At 42.7% G+C, this 14,707-nt stretch overlaps 1 protein-coding gene across 2 annotated transcripts in view; it reads right to left on the minus strand.

Moving 5' to 3' along the window:
• The window catches only part of CDC14A (cell division cycle 14A), a 91,778-nt gene that overhangs the window by 39,719 nt on the left and 37,352 nt on the right, over positions 1–14,707 (minus strand). For both annotated transcript variants that reach the window (XM_066597223.1, XM_066597222.1), the window contains exons 4-6: positions 7,943–8,035; positions 3,666–3,745; positions 456–522 (exon numbers count right to left, since the gene is read on the minus strand). In XM_066597223.1, the coding sequence (XP_066453320.1) occupies positions 456–522; positions 3,666–3,745; positions 7,943–8,035 (240 nt within the window). The remainder of the gene's footprint in view (positions 1–455; positions 523–3,665; positions 3,746–7,942; positions 8,036–14,707) is intronic.

A 14,707-nucleotide genomic window follows, 5' to 3' on the forward strand; every position in this document is an offset into this window, starting at 1 on the left:
CTGTGCTTTAATGTAAATAACAAAGTTTTAAAAAAAACACTCTACTTTGAGGTGTTACATAATTTAAAAGTTTGTACTTTCTGAAGGTGCTGTAGTAACACTCATATCCACTGGGTGGCAATATTCACCTAAAACTACAATACTGTTTTAGCGGTGATGATTAAACAGAGTTTCCATTTGTAACGTATTCCGAAATGATTTAAATCAGCATCCGTGTACAAATACAACAATATGGTCATGGCAAGTAGTAGCCTGCAAGGTCATGGGAGATGGAACGGAAAGCCACAACAGATGAGAAATCAGAAGGAGGCCTGCTAGGCAATCAGACGGGTGCCACAATCACTGTTACACAGCATCGTTATGTACAATTAGCTACAGTGGCAAATATTTTCCGTCTGGTTACCTGAAAGATATGTAATAATAAATGAATGAAGTTGATAGGCAACTGTATTTACCTTGCGGATGCCCTGCAAACAGTCCAGGATGGTAAGGTTATAAGTGCAGTTTCCAAAAGAAGCATCTCTGCAAGATAGAGAGAGGTTATGTATGTTAAATATCACAATGTGCCTATGTGGTGGCAATGAATCAAGTCTATTCTTAGTGCTGGAGTTTTTGTAAAGTTTTTAAAAAATACATTTAGCCACAAAGTTCTGTAAAAACTAGACGACAATATGGCTGTCATTATTCTGTTTCCCTAAAATGGAAAATTACTAGAGATGAGCGAGCACGCTCGGATAAGCCGGTTACTCGAGCGAGCCTCGCTCTTGTCGAGTAACTGCATTCTTGTCCGAGCATGCTCGGGGGGCGACGGGGAGCAGGGGGCGGTGGGGATCTCTCTCCTCCCCTGATATAATTGTTGGCCTGCATTGAGATCCAACAATTAGATAGTTCACTTTACGCGTTTGAACGGTTTTTGATCGATAATCATTCTGTCTAAAAGCACCTAAGAGACATCGCAATACTGCTGTGTATGCGTAATCACAGTATAGAATACAATGCAGCATGCAGCGTAGGTGTGTTGTGACAAATACCCAACCAATATAGATTATTCATTATATCCCACTCTGTAAACACAGGAACAATAGCTACCAGGAAACTATAACATTCCACTGCGCAACATAGATCAGAGAGGCTTCAGTGCAAGATATAGAGTAACACAAGCCGAAAGCCAGAAAGACTCCGCAATGACAGGTAAACAGGCTGGGACAAGGTGTGCAGCCAGAAGAGTCTGCAAATAAGGTACTTGTTGGTAATTGGCAGAGTCCCTGTGTACATATAGGATGGATGAATCAGGTCTAGAGATGAGCGAACGTACTCGTTAAGGGCGATTTCGCAATCCAGCATCGCTATTTTCGAGTACCTGACTACTCGGGTGAAAAGATTCGGGGGGTGCCGGGGGGGTTGCAGAGGGGAGTGGGGGGGGGGAGAGCTCCTCAAAAATATGGAAAGACCATACGAAATGAATGGGAATCAAACACTGAGCTGCCCTTTTGAGAGCTTTCCCAACAAATTTGTAATTACTTCACCTCTTGCCCTACTCTGGGTGGTTTTGGGAGCCAGCTGGTAACATCAGCTGAGCAGCTCCAACCCCTGACCAATGGAACCTTGTTGCTTGAGCAGATGTTCCCTTCTCCCTGGCAGCATCTGTGTCATATAACTTCCACTTAAAATCACTGTCTTCATGTCTTATTAAAATAGGGTTTAGAATCCCATGTAACTTAAGGCACGCATTTCAAACGGTGTTTCCATATTTTTGTCCACCCCTGTATAGTCTCTATGTTAAGCTCCACTACAGCAAGTACTTACATAAGCAGTAAGAGGGTAGAGATAGTACAGGTTTTACATTATCTGTACTCTATTCACCTACTGTTGATGTAATCAACTCTGATAAGATCCATCTGCTATGACTAAGGACCTGTAGGGGTCTGACAAGCGTAAGCCATGTTCTCTGTCAGATGATTGTATCTGAGCTTTTCAATAGACCTTGAAGTTTTTATGCCACATGCAGGATGCTGGATTTATTTCCTGTCCAAGGACAGCCTTATTTCACATTACTGATATATTCGATCAAGGCTAGTAAGTAATATGTTACTTGAATGAGGTGACTTTAGTATCACAGGGTAGTGTGATAACAGAGGGAGATATGTGATGGGGATAAGTCATCCCCCAATACAAATTTGGCTTTGAGAAACTTGCTAAAAGAGAAGAGGGAAGATTCCCTTGATGTCATTTTAGTTTTTTTTAGTTGAGCATTAGGCCGCCTGCACAGGGCATATTTGCACTGCAGAATCCATAGTGGGCGTCCGCCTCCGGATTCCGCAGCAAATACCGCCCATAATATGTCATTGAAAAAGCTTCTTCTGTGATTTTCCACTTGCGGAGGAAAAAAAAAAAAATCGCAGCAATGACAATGCGGAAAGAGCGCGGATTCCGTGTCAACGCTAGGCAACGATGCGGGAAAAGCAGGTTTGGGAAAAAAAAAAATTGTACTGCGCATGTCCATCGGCTCGCCATACGGACCATCCGCAGTACAGGGAAGATAAAGAAGAGGCAGGTATGCGCGGATACCGGCTGCGCACAGGGTCGGATTCCACTGCGGGCACGCACATGCAGAATCCGACCTGGTCGTGTGCATCCAGCCTTACTAGGACCCAAAAGTTTCCTCACCCCTACCTGAAGGGACCAGGACTTTTAAAGATGCGTGACGGTTGGGGGCCCACTTTCTGATTTTGCATCAAGGCTCAGGGGGTTCAAGTTACATCATTGCAGGAAAAAATATATTCCCTTTCAACTCCATGACAAATGAAAAAAGTTTGTAGAACTCTTTAACACATCTATATTTGTGCTCTATGGTTTTAGTCGCAATTAAAAAAAAGCTATAGACATTAATAACCCTACAGCGCAAAGAAAAACTGCGGTACCGCTAGTGCAAAAGGTTCAACTTTGGTCACCAAATAAGGCCCAACAGAAGATGTACCAATGAGTGTTACTTGGTGGTGCACAGATGTAGCAATTGTTAACATGACTGACAAATCATGATAACTGGATTTACAGTATTGTAGTACATTGACGTTAAGTTATCATACCACATACAGGGGGTGGACAAAAATATGGAAACACCATACAAAATGCATTGGATTTTAATCATTAGCACTGAGCTGCCCTTTTGACCCCCTGCTTGGCTGAGAGTTTACCCAGTAAATTTGTGTTTACTTCACCTCTTGCCCTGCTCTGGTTGGTTTTTGGAGCCGGCTGAGTGGCTCAAACCCCTGACAGATGGTACCTTATTGCTCGGGCAGATGTTCACTTCTGCCCAGCAACATCTGTATCATATCACCTCCACTTAAAATCGGTCTCTATATGTCTTACTGAAATATGATTTAAAATCCCACGTAACTTAAGGCATGCATTTCGTATGGCGTTTCCATATTTTTGCCCAACCCCTGTCCAGTTAGCGTTTGCTACATCTTTAAGTTATTTTACAATGGAAAGTCCCTCTATACTGCATCTGGGGCAAGTTTCAGGTAGTAAAGGCAAATGTGATCCTATCTATTACAACTCACCAAACATCGCTTACCACCTATATCAAAAAGGTGTTCATGTCATTGTCTTCAGTGTGTTCAATGACTGGAAACCAATATATGAAAATCCTATAAACTTCTTACCTGAAAGGGAGATACTGGGGGCTGGAACCACTTAATAGCGCTCTATAGACTTCTTCTGGAGACTTCTTTAAATAGATAACCTAGATTCAAGAAAAATACAAGAAATAACATTAGTATTGGCCAAAATTAAGAATACAAAAGGAGTGACTCCTAGTATTTTGTGGACTTTCTAACATCATGACTGACCCTCTAGCATAATGCACTGAACTAAATGTCAGAGCCGACCAGCCAGCAAATAAGTGAACAGGTCATCATGTTTTTTGAACAACAGTCCTTTATTACATAATGAGGAAAATCTCTAAATCCCCTGTAAACCTCTCTAAAATCTAATCCAGATGAAACAAAACACAAAAGCAAAAATAAAAACAAGGTATCCAAGTGGTATACTAATAATGAGAACAACTAAATAGTGTATAAAAACACATCAATAGATAACATAATAAAGGTATAATACTCTGGGACTGCATGTTGTGCCTAGTGGGGAAACACACTGATCACCAAGCCACGATGGCATCAAGTGTGCGGTTGTAGAGTGAGATTAAGAGGTTGGAGAGAATGCATTCATGGGATTGTTTCATCCTCACGCATACTAGGTAATCCACTCTACTTATATCACTGGGAAAGGTGAACGTCGCGGCACGGAGGTCAAAGGGAAGAACGCTCTGCAGGAGATACTGTAGGGTACAGGAGTTGATGTACTATTCTGCGAGTATGGGAATGTTAAAGATAGCAATGATTAGACATTGACTAGAGATGAGCGAATATACTCGCTAAGGCCCATTACTCGAGCGAGTAGTGCCTTAGCCGAGTATCTCCCCGCTCGCCTCTAAAGATTCGGGGGGCGGGGAGCGGCGGGGGAGAGCGGGGAGGGGAGATCTCTCTGTCCCTCTCTCCCACCTGCCGCAACTCACCTGTCACCCGCGCTGGCCCCCGAATCTTTAGAGACGAGCGGGGAGTTACTCGGCTAAGGCACTACTCGCTCGAGTAATGTGCCTTAGCGAGTATACTCGCTCATCTCTAACATTGACCTATGGTGTACAGCGCTGTATGTTCTGCCTGATCATGGGGCTCACAATCTGAGAACACATCTGGGCACACTTTACAGGACGCCGACTACAACTTTGTTCACATGTGTTAGTAGTTTCTCTTTAGTAATCTCTCCACTTTCTGTTTTACAGAAGGCAAATATAACGAAGTCCACAGCAACTTAGTTATATTTAACCTTGACTAAATCCCCCACCAGGACTATAAGCCATGAAGCGCGTCTGAGCCATATACTTTTTAGAGTGTAGTAAACCACTTGGTTAGAAGCAAAAAGTTATGCGAGTTTAAAGAGAACATAAGAATGCCCTGCAGGTGGTTCTATAATCCTATTAGAGCCCAAGAATCTAGTGCTGGAAGACCACAGTACTAACCTGGGAGCCTCCATCATCAATTGCCAAGTCAATGAGGTGACAGAGTAATTCTATAGAGATATTATAGTGTAATTAATACTATCAATATGCAGTTGCTGCTGGAATAACTGCCCTGCAGAGTAGGTCAGTGGCAACATGGATCAGTTAGCACAGGGGTCCCCAACTCCAGTCCTCAGGGACCACCAACAGGTCATGTTTTCAGGATATCCTATGGTAAGAACACCTGTGGCAATGTCTGAGGCACCAACAATAATTACATCACCTGTACAACACTGAGGAAATCCTGAAAACCTGACCTGTTGGTGGTCCCTGAGGAGTTGGAGTTGGGGAACACTGAGTTAGCACATTCAGACTAATTTCACATGGGCGAGCGACATATCGGCTGTGAAACGCCTTGCATCACTTGGGGGAAGTAGAGATCCTCTTGAGTGGCTGAAAGGATCAGCAAGTGTTTCCCATTGCTTTCAATGGGAAACCTCACATGGCATGTCATCTCACTTGCGTGCACCTTGCACACTGTGTACTGTTTTTTTTCCAGACCAATTGAAAACAATGGGGGAGGCGTTCCAAGGGACCGCCCAATGATAAGAGATGCCGTAATCTTTTTCCGTTCCGCCATCCGGCGAAAAATCACTCATGTATATGAACCCATTCAAAAGCATGGGGTTCATATTTGAGCAAGATATGTGTGGCTCACAATGCACAAGTCGGGCGGAGCAACGCTAAAGCTGAGGAAGTGTATAATTGTGATGTGACCAAGAAAATCAGCAGTGAAAAGTTAAGGCTCATTTACACGCACAGACAATCTTTCAAATGATTGGAAGATTGCCAGTTCTAGCGATCATTTTGCATAAAGTATTAATGGGCACTAATGCCCATTAGCGCTTTATTCGCTTCATTTGCGTGTAAATGAGCCTCCAGCAGCTGTTTGCAAATCCAAGTATGTGGTCTGGACTTTGTACTCAGCTGCATTGTCTTCACATGGGCTGTGCGCTGGACACAATGTAATCAGCTGCTCCGTTGGAGAACACAGCGTGCGGTCCCTGCTATCGCTCTCTGGCTGAATGATAGATTATATGCTCACCTAAAAATCATCATTCAGCCAAGGAGTGAAAGATGGAAGCGTTTACACACAATGATCCCTCAAAAGCCAGCGCTTGAACGAATTTTGAGTGATAATTGTTGCGTGTAAATGGGGCTTTACTGATGGCCTAGTTCGCTGGTCAACCAGAGGTAAGATTAGCACTGTAAGATGAAGTAAAAGAGGTCTGGATGAACTAGGGCTCTGCAGGTGACGCTAAGCAATAGGTTTTCTTTCTTTTAACCCTTTGCAATCCAATTTTGGATTCTGGGTTTCCTAGCGGGTTTTCTCGCTCTGCCATTATACAATGGCGCCACCTACTAGCTAGAGACAGTACTGCAGTATGGGACATACTGGAGAGGCCCCCGACAACAGAGCGGCCAGTAATACAGTAATAATACCCTGCCGGACGTCTTCCGACATCGGAGCTGTACAGACTTCAATCAGAATGTCTTTACACGTTAGACAGTGGATTGGAAAGGGTTAAAATATACTTTATTCAGAAGCAGTAGGTGTAATGTGTTTCAAGAAATGCAGACCTCCTCATCAGAAACAGTCTGCCCTTGGCCATCCTTGCCTAACCGCTAGCCTCTAGTAGTCATGATACTTATGCATATCACGCCCGAAGGAACATTTTTCATATGCTGAGATATGTGTAATCCAGCTGACTGATGAAGAGGTCTGCATACCTCGAAACGTGTTACACAGGCTGATTCTGAATACAGTACATATTAACAGAAAGAAAAACTATACATTGGCTTTAATTCTTCTTTGAGTCATCATCCATCTACAGATTGCACCCTAGTTCTCCCAGACCTCTTTCACTTCACATTTACATTATGCCCACAATCACTATAGAGTTGGGTCTCCTGCCCTGAACCTACCCTAACTTTATAACTAGAGCGAAGTCAGCTGCACAGAGTGTCTACCAGATGCACCCAATCTAGATTGTTGTAGAGGCTCTACATTCACTAAAGTCTCCAATCAGCAGAGCTGGAAATCAAGGCACAATTCTGCAAATTGAAATTAATAATTGGTCTTCACTCTGTATAAATGTAAGATTAAAATATTTCTACCGCGAAATAAGACAGTGTCTTATATTAATTTTTGTTCAAAAAGGTTTAACTTTTTTACATGTATAGCTGCCTGGACACTATTTAAATTGACTTTTTTAATTAACTGTTAGCAGGGCTTAATTTTGGAGTAGGGCTTATATTTCAAGCATCCTCAAAAAGCCTGAAAAACCATTTTGCATCCTAAAAAAATTCTGAAAAATCATGCTATGTCTTATTTTCAGGGAAACAGGGTATAATGGGACTTGCAGGTACATTCTAAGTAATACCACAAGTAGAATCACAGCTTTGCCAATAACTATTTTCTCTCAGTACATTTAACTTTGCATCTCAATATAGACTATGAGTAAATGGAATTATCTCCCAGCACCAGAAGTAGTCCTTTAATACCAGTCAGTCTGAAAATGAAGTCCTTTTAAATCTGTCACATTTCTGCACTGCTTGGTTTGTTGCACACAGCTTGATGTCTATGTCAAGTTCACAAAGACTGAACTGGACCCCGACATATGAGACCTGCTCTATTTATTTCTGTCCTGTTGTAAAATATTAACAAGGCAGAATGAGAATCCCTCAGACAAAGGGAAGATTGGCTCACAAAAGTAACCCCAGCAGGTCAGGAACTTGCCGGTCCTCACACACATATAAGGGGTAGGTGACAGCCCCCCTCTGTGATGGACAGGGTTCTGGGGTTCATCTATAAACACTTACCGCATACGCTCCGATCACGAAAGCAGCATTGGCGCGTTTCCTCTGATCATAGCTTGTGTAGTGGACAATCTTCTTTCTTGACAAACTGAAAGACTGAAAAAAAGTCAACTAAGAAGCTAAAACTGAGCAGATCCCATATTTACAAGCATGCAGTGTTAGTAAATAAAACTTCACTAAGATGAGGAATGTTTTTCTGCTGATCAACACTTGGAGACGACTTCAAGTGCAGCACTTGCGCACTGAACTGGGACAATGTAAATGGTTCTTCCAGTCCGAAAGTATATTGTCCCAGTTCAAAATAAATCTCTGCTGCCAATGGTCAATCAGGAATGCAAGAAGTGCCGTATTTCTCGCTCTATAAGATGCACTGGATGATAAGACACACCGAGGTTTTCGAGGAGGAAAATAGAAAAAGAATATTTTGAACTCACCCATGGACAGTGCAGGGGATAGCATTGGGTGCCAGAAGGCCACTATAAGGCTGGGTTCACACGGGACGGATTTCCAGCCGAATTCTCGTGGATTGGCAGTACTGAAAATCCGCAAGAATTCCGCTGGAAAACCGCAGTTGCGGGTTTTGGAGCGCTTCGCCAGCTGCATTTCCGCTGCGACCATCTCTCCCCGTAGATAGGAGAGAGGCCGCTGCGGGAAAGAAAAAAAGGATTGACATGCTGCGTCTTTAATTTCCGCACTGCATGGCCATTTCCATATGGATTGGCCGCAGTGTGTGGAAAAACTTTGCTGGCTAATCCCGGGTTTAGGAGCCGTATGCGGAATTTCCGTGAAGACAATCTGCATGGAAATTCCGCTTCAGATCTGTCCCGTGTGAACCCAGCCTAACTCTTTTTCTTCCACAGCAGGAGCAGCAGAACTCTGTAACTGCGGCGGCGGCCATGCTACGACAGGAGGAAGGGAGTAAGCTGATTGGTGGAGGCGGGGGAGCAGCAACAGTTCCCGCCGGCGCTCACCACCAATCAGTGGTACGTACGGGCAGCAGTGCAGAGGACAGAGAACTGCTCACCTCTCCTGCTATAGAGCGGACCTGATGGGATGTGTGATCCTGCAATGGCGCCGGTTAGCTTGAATTTCAGCATCTTTGCTCTTTAAGACGCACTGACTTTTTCCCCCCACATTGGGCATCTTATAGAGCGAAAAGTACGATAATTACATTTCCCATGCAGTAATTCTTCCCATCCCAGTAAAATATTTTGTTACAGGGTATTTATATAAATGGCATTAAATTAAAACTTTAGATAGTTCAGCTGACTTAGGGCAAATCTGGAGCTCTGTATTCACCCCAAAGCTGACCGTACACTATTAGGATCCGTCATAATTCAGCTAATCAATTGTACATTGAATCATTTGTATCAAATTGAACTGGCAAATTAGGGACAAACTAATGAATTTGCTTAATGAATTACTATAGTTTACCTCCTAACTAGCCTAGATTTCCAATTCTAGTCCATGATCTGGCAGGGCAACCTCTTAAGAAATTTGGCACACTTCACTTCAGCGCACATTTTACTTGGACTGGAAATCTAAATAGATTTCCCATAATACTTTTTAAAAAATTGAAATAAATAAAAAAAATTTTAAAAAATCAGAATGCGCTTACACAAATTGCCAATTGATCTATCATGACACATAATTTCCGCTGATGACCATACATCGTACAGTCTGCGGATCTCTATTTTAAGTAATGTTGTGCACCTGATAAGGCACTGGACACAGCAAAAATGAAATCCTCCCCATCCAGGTGCCTCCAGCTCATGAGGGTGGAGAATCCAGATATAATCCATTCTTATCATGCCAGCAGTCACACTGTGCTGAGCAAGCTGTAAACCTATTTACGTGCATCGCGGTCAAAATGTATATTCGCTGACTTTGTACAGATTGGGCTCTATCCCCTCTGGTGTAAGTATATGTACTGTTTTTATTGATTTTTGATGACATCAGTTGGCCTAGGGTATCTTTATACCGAGCTGCTATCATTCACATAGTCGCTCAGAAAAGTGGCTGAAGTCTACGAACAACAATCCTTTGTTCGCTTTTACACAGGGCACTTATTATCCATTAGTTGCTTGCGGATATATCGTACGTAGAGGGGGGGGGGATCACCATGCAAGTTTGTTTGCAAGTCGTTCAAGGATGAACAACTGACTTTACACTAGACGACTTTTGATCAACCGGCAATTATTTTTCAGGCGAGATAAAATTAAATGACTGCTGAGCGAATTATCGCTCGTCAGACTGTTGGTGGCCATTTTTATACATAATGATGCGCCCCGTGTGGTGCAGAGTGTTAAGGCAGCAGAAATACAGTCCCAAGCTCTCGCTCATGACCTGAAGGTTGAGAGTCCAATCCCTGCTTGGTTCAGGTAGCAAGGTTGACTCCAGCCTTCCGAGGTCGGTAAAATACTGGTGGGGGTAATAAATAAATTTACTGGTGGGGGTAATTTATTTATCACCCCCACCAGCTTGGTTGGGGTAATAAATAAATTACCTGAAAGCGCTGCAGAATAAGTTGGCGCTATACAAATAACGATATATTTATTTATTTTTGTCGTGCCTAAAAAAAATTACATGTCAAAAGATTTTTTGACACGGAGATTTCTCTCTTCATCAGAAGATAGACTTTTCCTATCTTTTTACGGCACAACGCCGGAAACAATGCAAGCCGGTCTACGTAGGAAGTCCTCCACAGCGGGGATTCCCTTCATCCCCGCGGGGACTGCTTTTATCTCTGCAGGGACTCTTCTTCCCTGCAAGGATGCCTTTCATTGTTCTGGTGGCCAAGGGATTTCGGGGCTACGTTGTAGTGCACTGCAAGATGCGTAGCCAGTCATGTAAACTCACGAAGAATAGCCATGACTTGGTTACAGCTATTCTTCGTTCACGTGATTTTGCGCTCCGATACATTGCACTGAGGCATGCGCAATTGTGCATATGCCTGTGTGAAGGAGGCCTCACAGCTTGTTTAGAGTCTAAAACTGCATTCATATATCTACAGGCCTCTGAGCTGAAATTTCCGTGAACTTCTTGCTGGCTTAGGGCTTTTTCACACAAGAATATGCGCAGAAACACTTGGCGCAGCATATTTGCACATAAACAAGTCTGGATGAGGTACATTTGCACGCATGTCTACACATAGTACTGTACTTCTTGTGCACGCAGAGCCAGTCCACAGGTGCGCAACACACCCTTTCCATGGACTAACAGATGATTGGCCTAATGAGGTCCGGATGTGTTTTTTTTCCACGTTTTTCCATCCCCTTGTGTATTTGCGCACCTCCCATAGACTTCTATGGGGGGCTTTGCTGAGAAAAACGCAGAAAGATAGAGCAGGTCCTACTTTTTTCCACAAGCCCTACTTTTTTCCACAAGCGAACCCGTTGAAATCAATGAGTTCTATTCTCTGTGTTTTGCGGGCGTATATTTTATGCATAAACATGCACATACACGTTTGTGTGAAGAAGCCCTTAATGTCTAGAGTTTACTCTGATGATCTGAATTCTGGAAAGTGTTGCCTTTACACCAAGCATTAACAGCTAATGTGATGTATGAAAACTAACTTTCCAAGTACAGTGTAAAAGCTAAATGGAGATCTGTCTAACAAAAAGCCTGCAGTTTGTTTCCAGCGACAACCAGCAGAACTACGAATACAGCTCTGGAGCAAAATACAGCCTGTAATGCAATCTGGTTACAGAGTTACAGATTTACGTAGATTATATGCAAACTATAAAGTGGAGTAAAGTTGGACAGGGCATATATGAGAATCAAATAATTCAAATTATCTGTCCATCCTGTTCAATCCAAGGTGCACTTAAATAAATATATGTAAATGTTAAATCACAGGAAGCCCATGTATCTTCTAGAGCTTTACTTATGAAAAATGTACAGGAAGAGAGCAGCAGTTGTACGACACCATGAGAAATGGCTTGTTTCTCAATCTTCACGTTGTGTCAGTTCCTCCTCCACTTCCTGAGAGAGAAGGGTCACTCGCTTCTGTTTTTTCATACATGGATTTTCCATCTATCCGCCCAGCGTTCTGTTATCTATTTATAAGGTGACCATTCCATCTAATACTCTTGGCAAGTCTTGAGTGACAATTCTAGCTAATTGCCAAGTAAAAAGCCATATTTTGTATTTCCAGAAGTATGAAGAGCTCCACTTTACCATAAGCATGTCTGTTCATTTATTCCATGTGACCGTTCATCCAAAGTCCTTATATTTTTATAGCTGTTTACGTCTTGAAAGAATTTAAGGCTTATTCGCATTTTTCTTCTTTAAGCCTAATTTCAGGAAGTTTTTTATGTATCAAAATGAGACATGCCCATGAATATAATCCCTTAGACCCCATCCAGACAGCCAAGTGCAAGTTGCCCTCAAGACTCTTGGGTGCAACTAGCATTGAACAGCACATGGACATACATGTGTGTGCCGAGCGGCCAATGCAGTGGACATCACATGTCCTACTCTTGTCCGTAAATTGGACCAAAATAGGACATGCTGCAATTTTTTTTCTCTTTTTACACGGACCATTGGTCTGTGAAAAAAACAAGGTGCTCATTTGCATTTACCCCACTGATTTTATTGGGTCTGAGTTCTGTCCAATTACAAACTTGGACAGAACGCAGATGAAAGGGAAAAAAAACATGGACTGTGAACTGTATTATTACTTGGCTTTGCTTATAAAGAATGAAAGCCGCTTCAGACCTTAGGACAAAGGTCTCCAGCATTTTCCACCATGGGAGCCACATGTGGCTTTGAATGATGGTCGGGAACGACATTTAATTTAAAAAAATGGAAGAGACATATTAAATGTAGAAAAGCTGGAATTCTTGAGTCTGCGAACATTTGCTACTCACAATTTGTCGCTGGTATTAGACCATCCAATACCATACCAGTCTGCATGGTTTGGTGGTAACGACTTGTCTCTAATAATATAAATGGTCTATGGTTGAAACCCAAGACCCAAATGGAGAACCACACAGCATGGGATCAGAAAGTACATGTGGCTCTTGAGAAATTGGTTTGGGGGGGAGGGGGGAGCAACAGAACAAGAGGCTGCAGCAGAGCAGAAGAGTGGACAAGGTTGGAAGAAGAAAAATATGTTTTGTGGAAAGGAAACGTGTAAAAGCTGCCAACTAGATTACGTCTCTCGTTTCTCACAGGACCTTTAAAAAACAATGCAGCACTACAAATAGCTATGGGCAAGTATTTTACTTTTCCCACACCAATCTTTACATATTTATTCCCATAGGTCTGCAAGGGAAGGATCAGAAGAGAGTGCCTGTAGAAGAAAAGAAGGATCAGAAGAGAGTGCCTGTAGAAGAAAAGAAGGATCAGAAGAGAGTGCCTGTAGAAGAAAAGAAGGATCAGAAGAGAGTGCCTGTAGAAAAAAAGAAGGATCAGAAGAGAGTGCCTGTAGAAGAAAAGAAGGATCAGAAAAGAGTGCCTGTAGAAAAAAAGAAGGATCAGAAGAGAGTGCCTGTAGAAGAAAAGAAGGATCAGAAAAGAGTGCCTGTAGAAGAAAAGAAGGATCAGAAAAGAGTGCCTGTAGAAGAAAAGAAGGATCAGAAGAGAGTGCCTGTAGAAAAAAAGAAGGATCAGAAGAGAGTGCCTGTAGAAGAAAAGAAGGATCAGAAAAGAGTGCCTGTAGAAGAAAAGAAGGATCAGAAAAGAGTGCCTGTAGAAGAAAAGAAGGATCAGAAGAGAGTGCCTGTAGAAGAAAAGAAGGATCAGAAGAGAGTGCCTGTAGAAGAAAAGAAGGATCAGAAGAGAGTGCCTGTAGAAGAAAAGAAGGATCAGAAGAGAGTGCCTGTAGAAGAAAAGAAGGATCAGAAGAGAGTGCCTGTAGAAGAAAAGAAGGATCAGAATAGAGTGCCTGTAGATTAAAAGAAAGAGCAGAATGAAGTGCCTGCAGAAGAATCGAATGAACTGAACAGAGTGCCTGCAAAAGAAAAGAAGCAGCAGAAAAAAAAGTAGCTGCAGAATGGAAGAAGCAATAGAATAGAATCCCTACAAAAGAAAAGAAGCAGTACCGTATATACCGGCGTATAAGACGACCCCCCAACTGTCACCTTATACGCCGGGAATACAGCGGAGCAAAAAAAAAAAAATCATTACTCACTTCTTCTGACGTTCTGCGGCGCTGCTGCAGGATGTCGTTCCCTCCTGGTCCCCGGCAGAGCATTGCTTTCTGGACGCAGGGCTTGAAATCCCTGCCTCCAGAAAACACATGTGCCTTCAGCCAATCACAGCCATTCAATGATGTCATTGAATGGCTGTGATTGGCTGACGGCGTGTGTTAGCTAATCACAGTATTAGCTTTGTGGAGGCGGGGATTTCAAGCCCTGCGTCCAGAAAGCAATGCTCTGCCGGGGACCAGGAGGGAGCGACAGCCTGCAGCAGCGCCGCAGAAAGCCGGGGGAGGTGAGTAATGATTTTTTTTTTTTTGACACTTTCTTTTTTTTGTATTACAGGTGTATAAGACGACCCCCGACTTCAGAGCAGATTTTTCAGGGTTCAAAAGTCGTCTTATACAACGGTATATACGGTAGGTAAAAGTATTCGTAACAGAAAGAAAAATAGCTATCTTTGCGCTCGTTGGGAAAAGGATTTATTTAGAAATAAAGAGCGACGCATTTCGGCGAAATATTGTCACCTTATTCAAGCTTGAAATAGGTGACAATATTTCGACGAAATGCGTCGCTCTTTATTTCTAAATAAATCCATTTCCCAACGAGCGCAAAGATAGCTATT

The sequence above is a fragment of the Eleutherodactylus coqui genome, chromosome 3 (assembly GCF_035609145.1).
Source record: "Eleutherodactylus coqui strain aEleCoq1 chromosome 3, aEleCoq1.hap1, whole genome shotgun sequence".
In the NCBI taxonomy this organism is placed as follows: domain Eukaryota; kingdom Metazoa; phylum Chordata; class Amphibia; order Anura; family Eleutherodactylidae; genus Eleutherodactylus; species Eleutherodactylus coqui.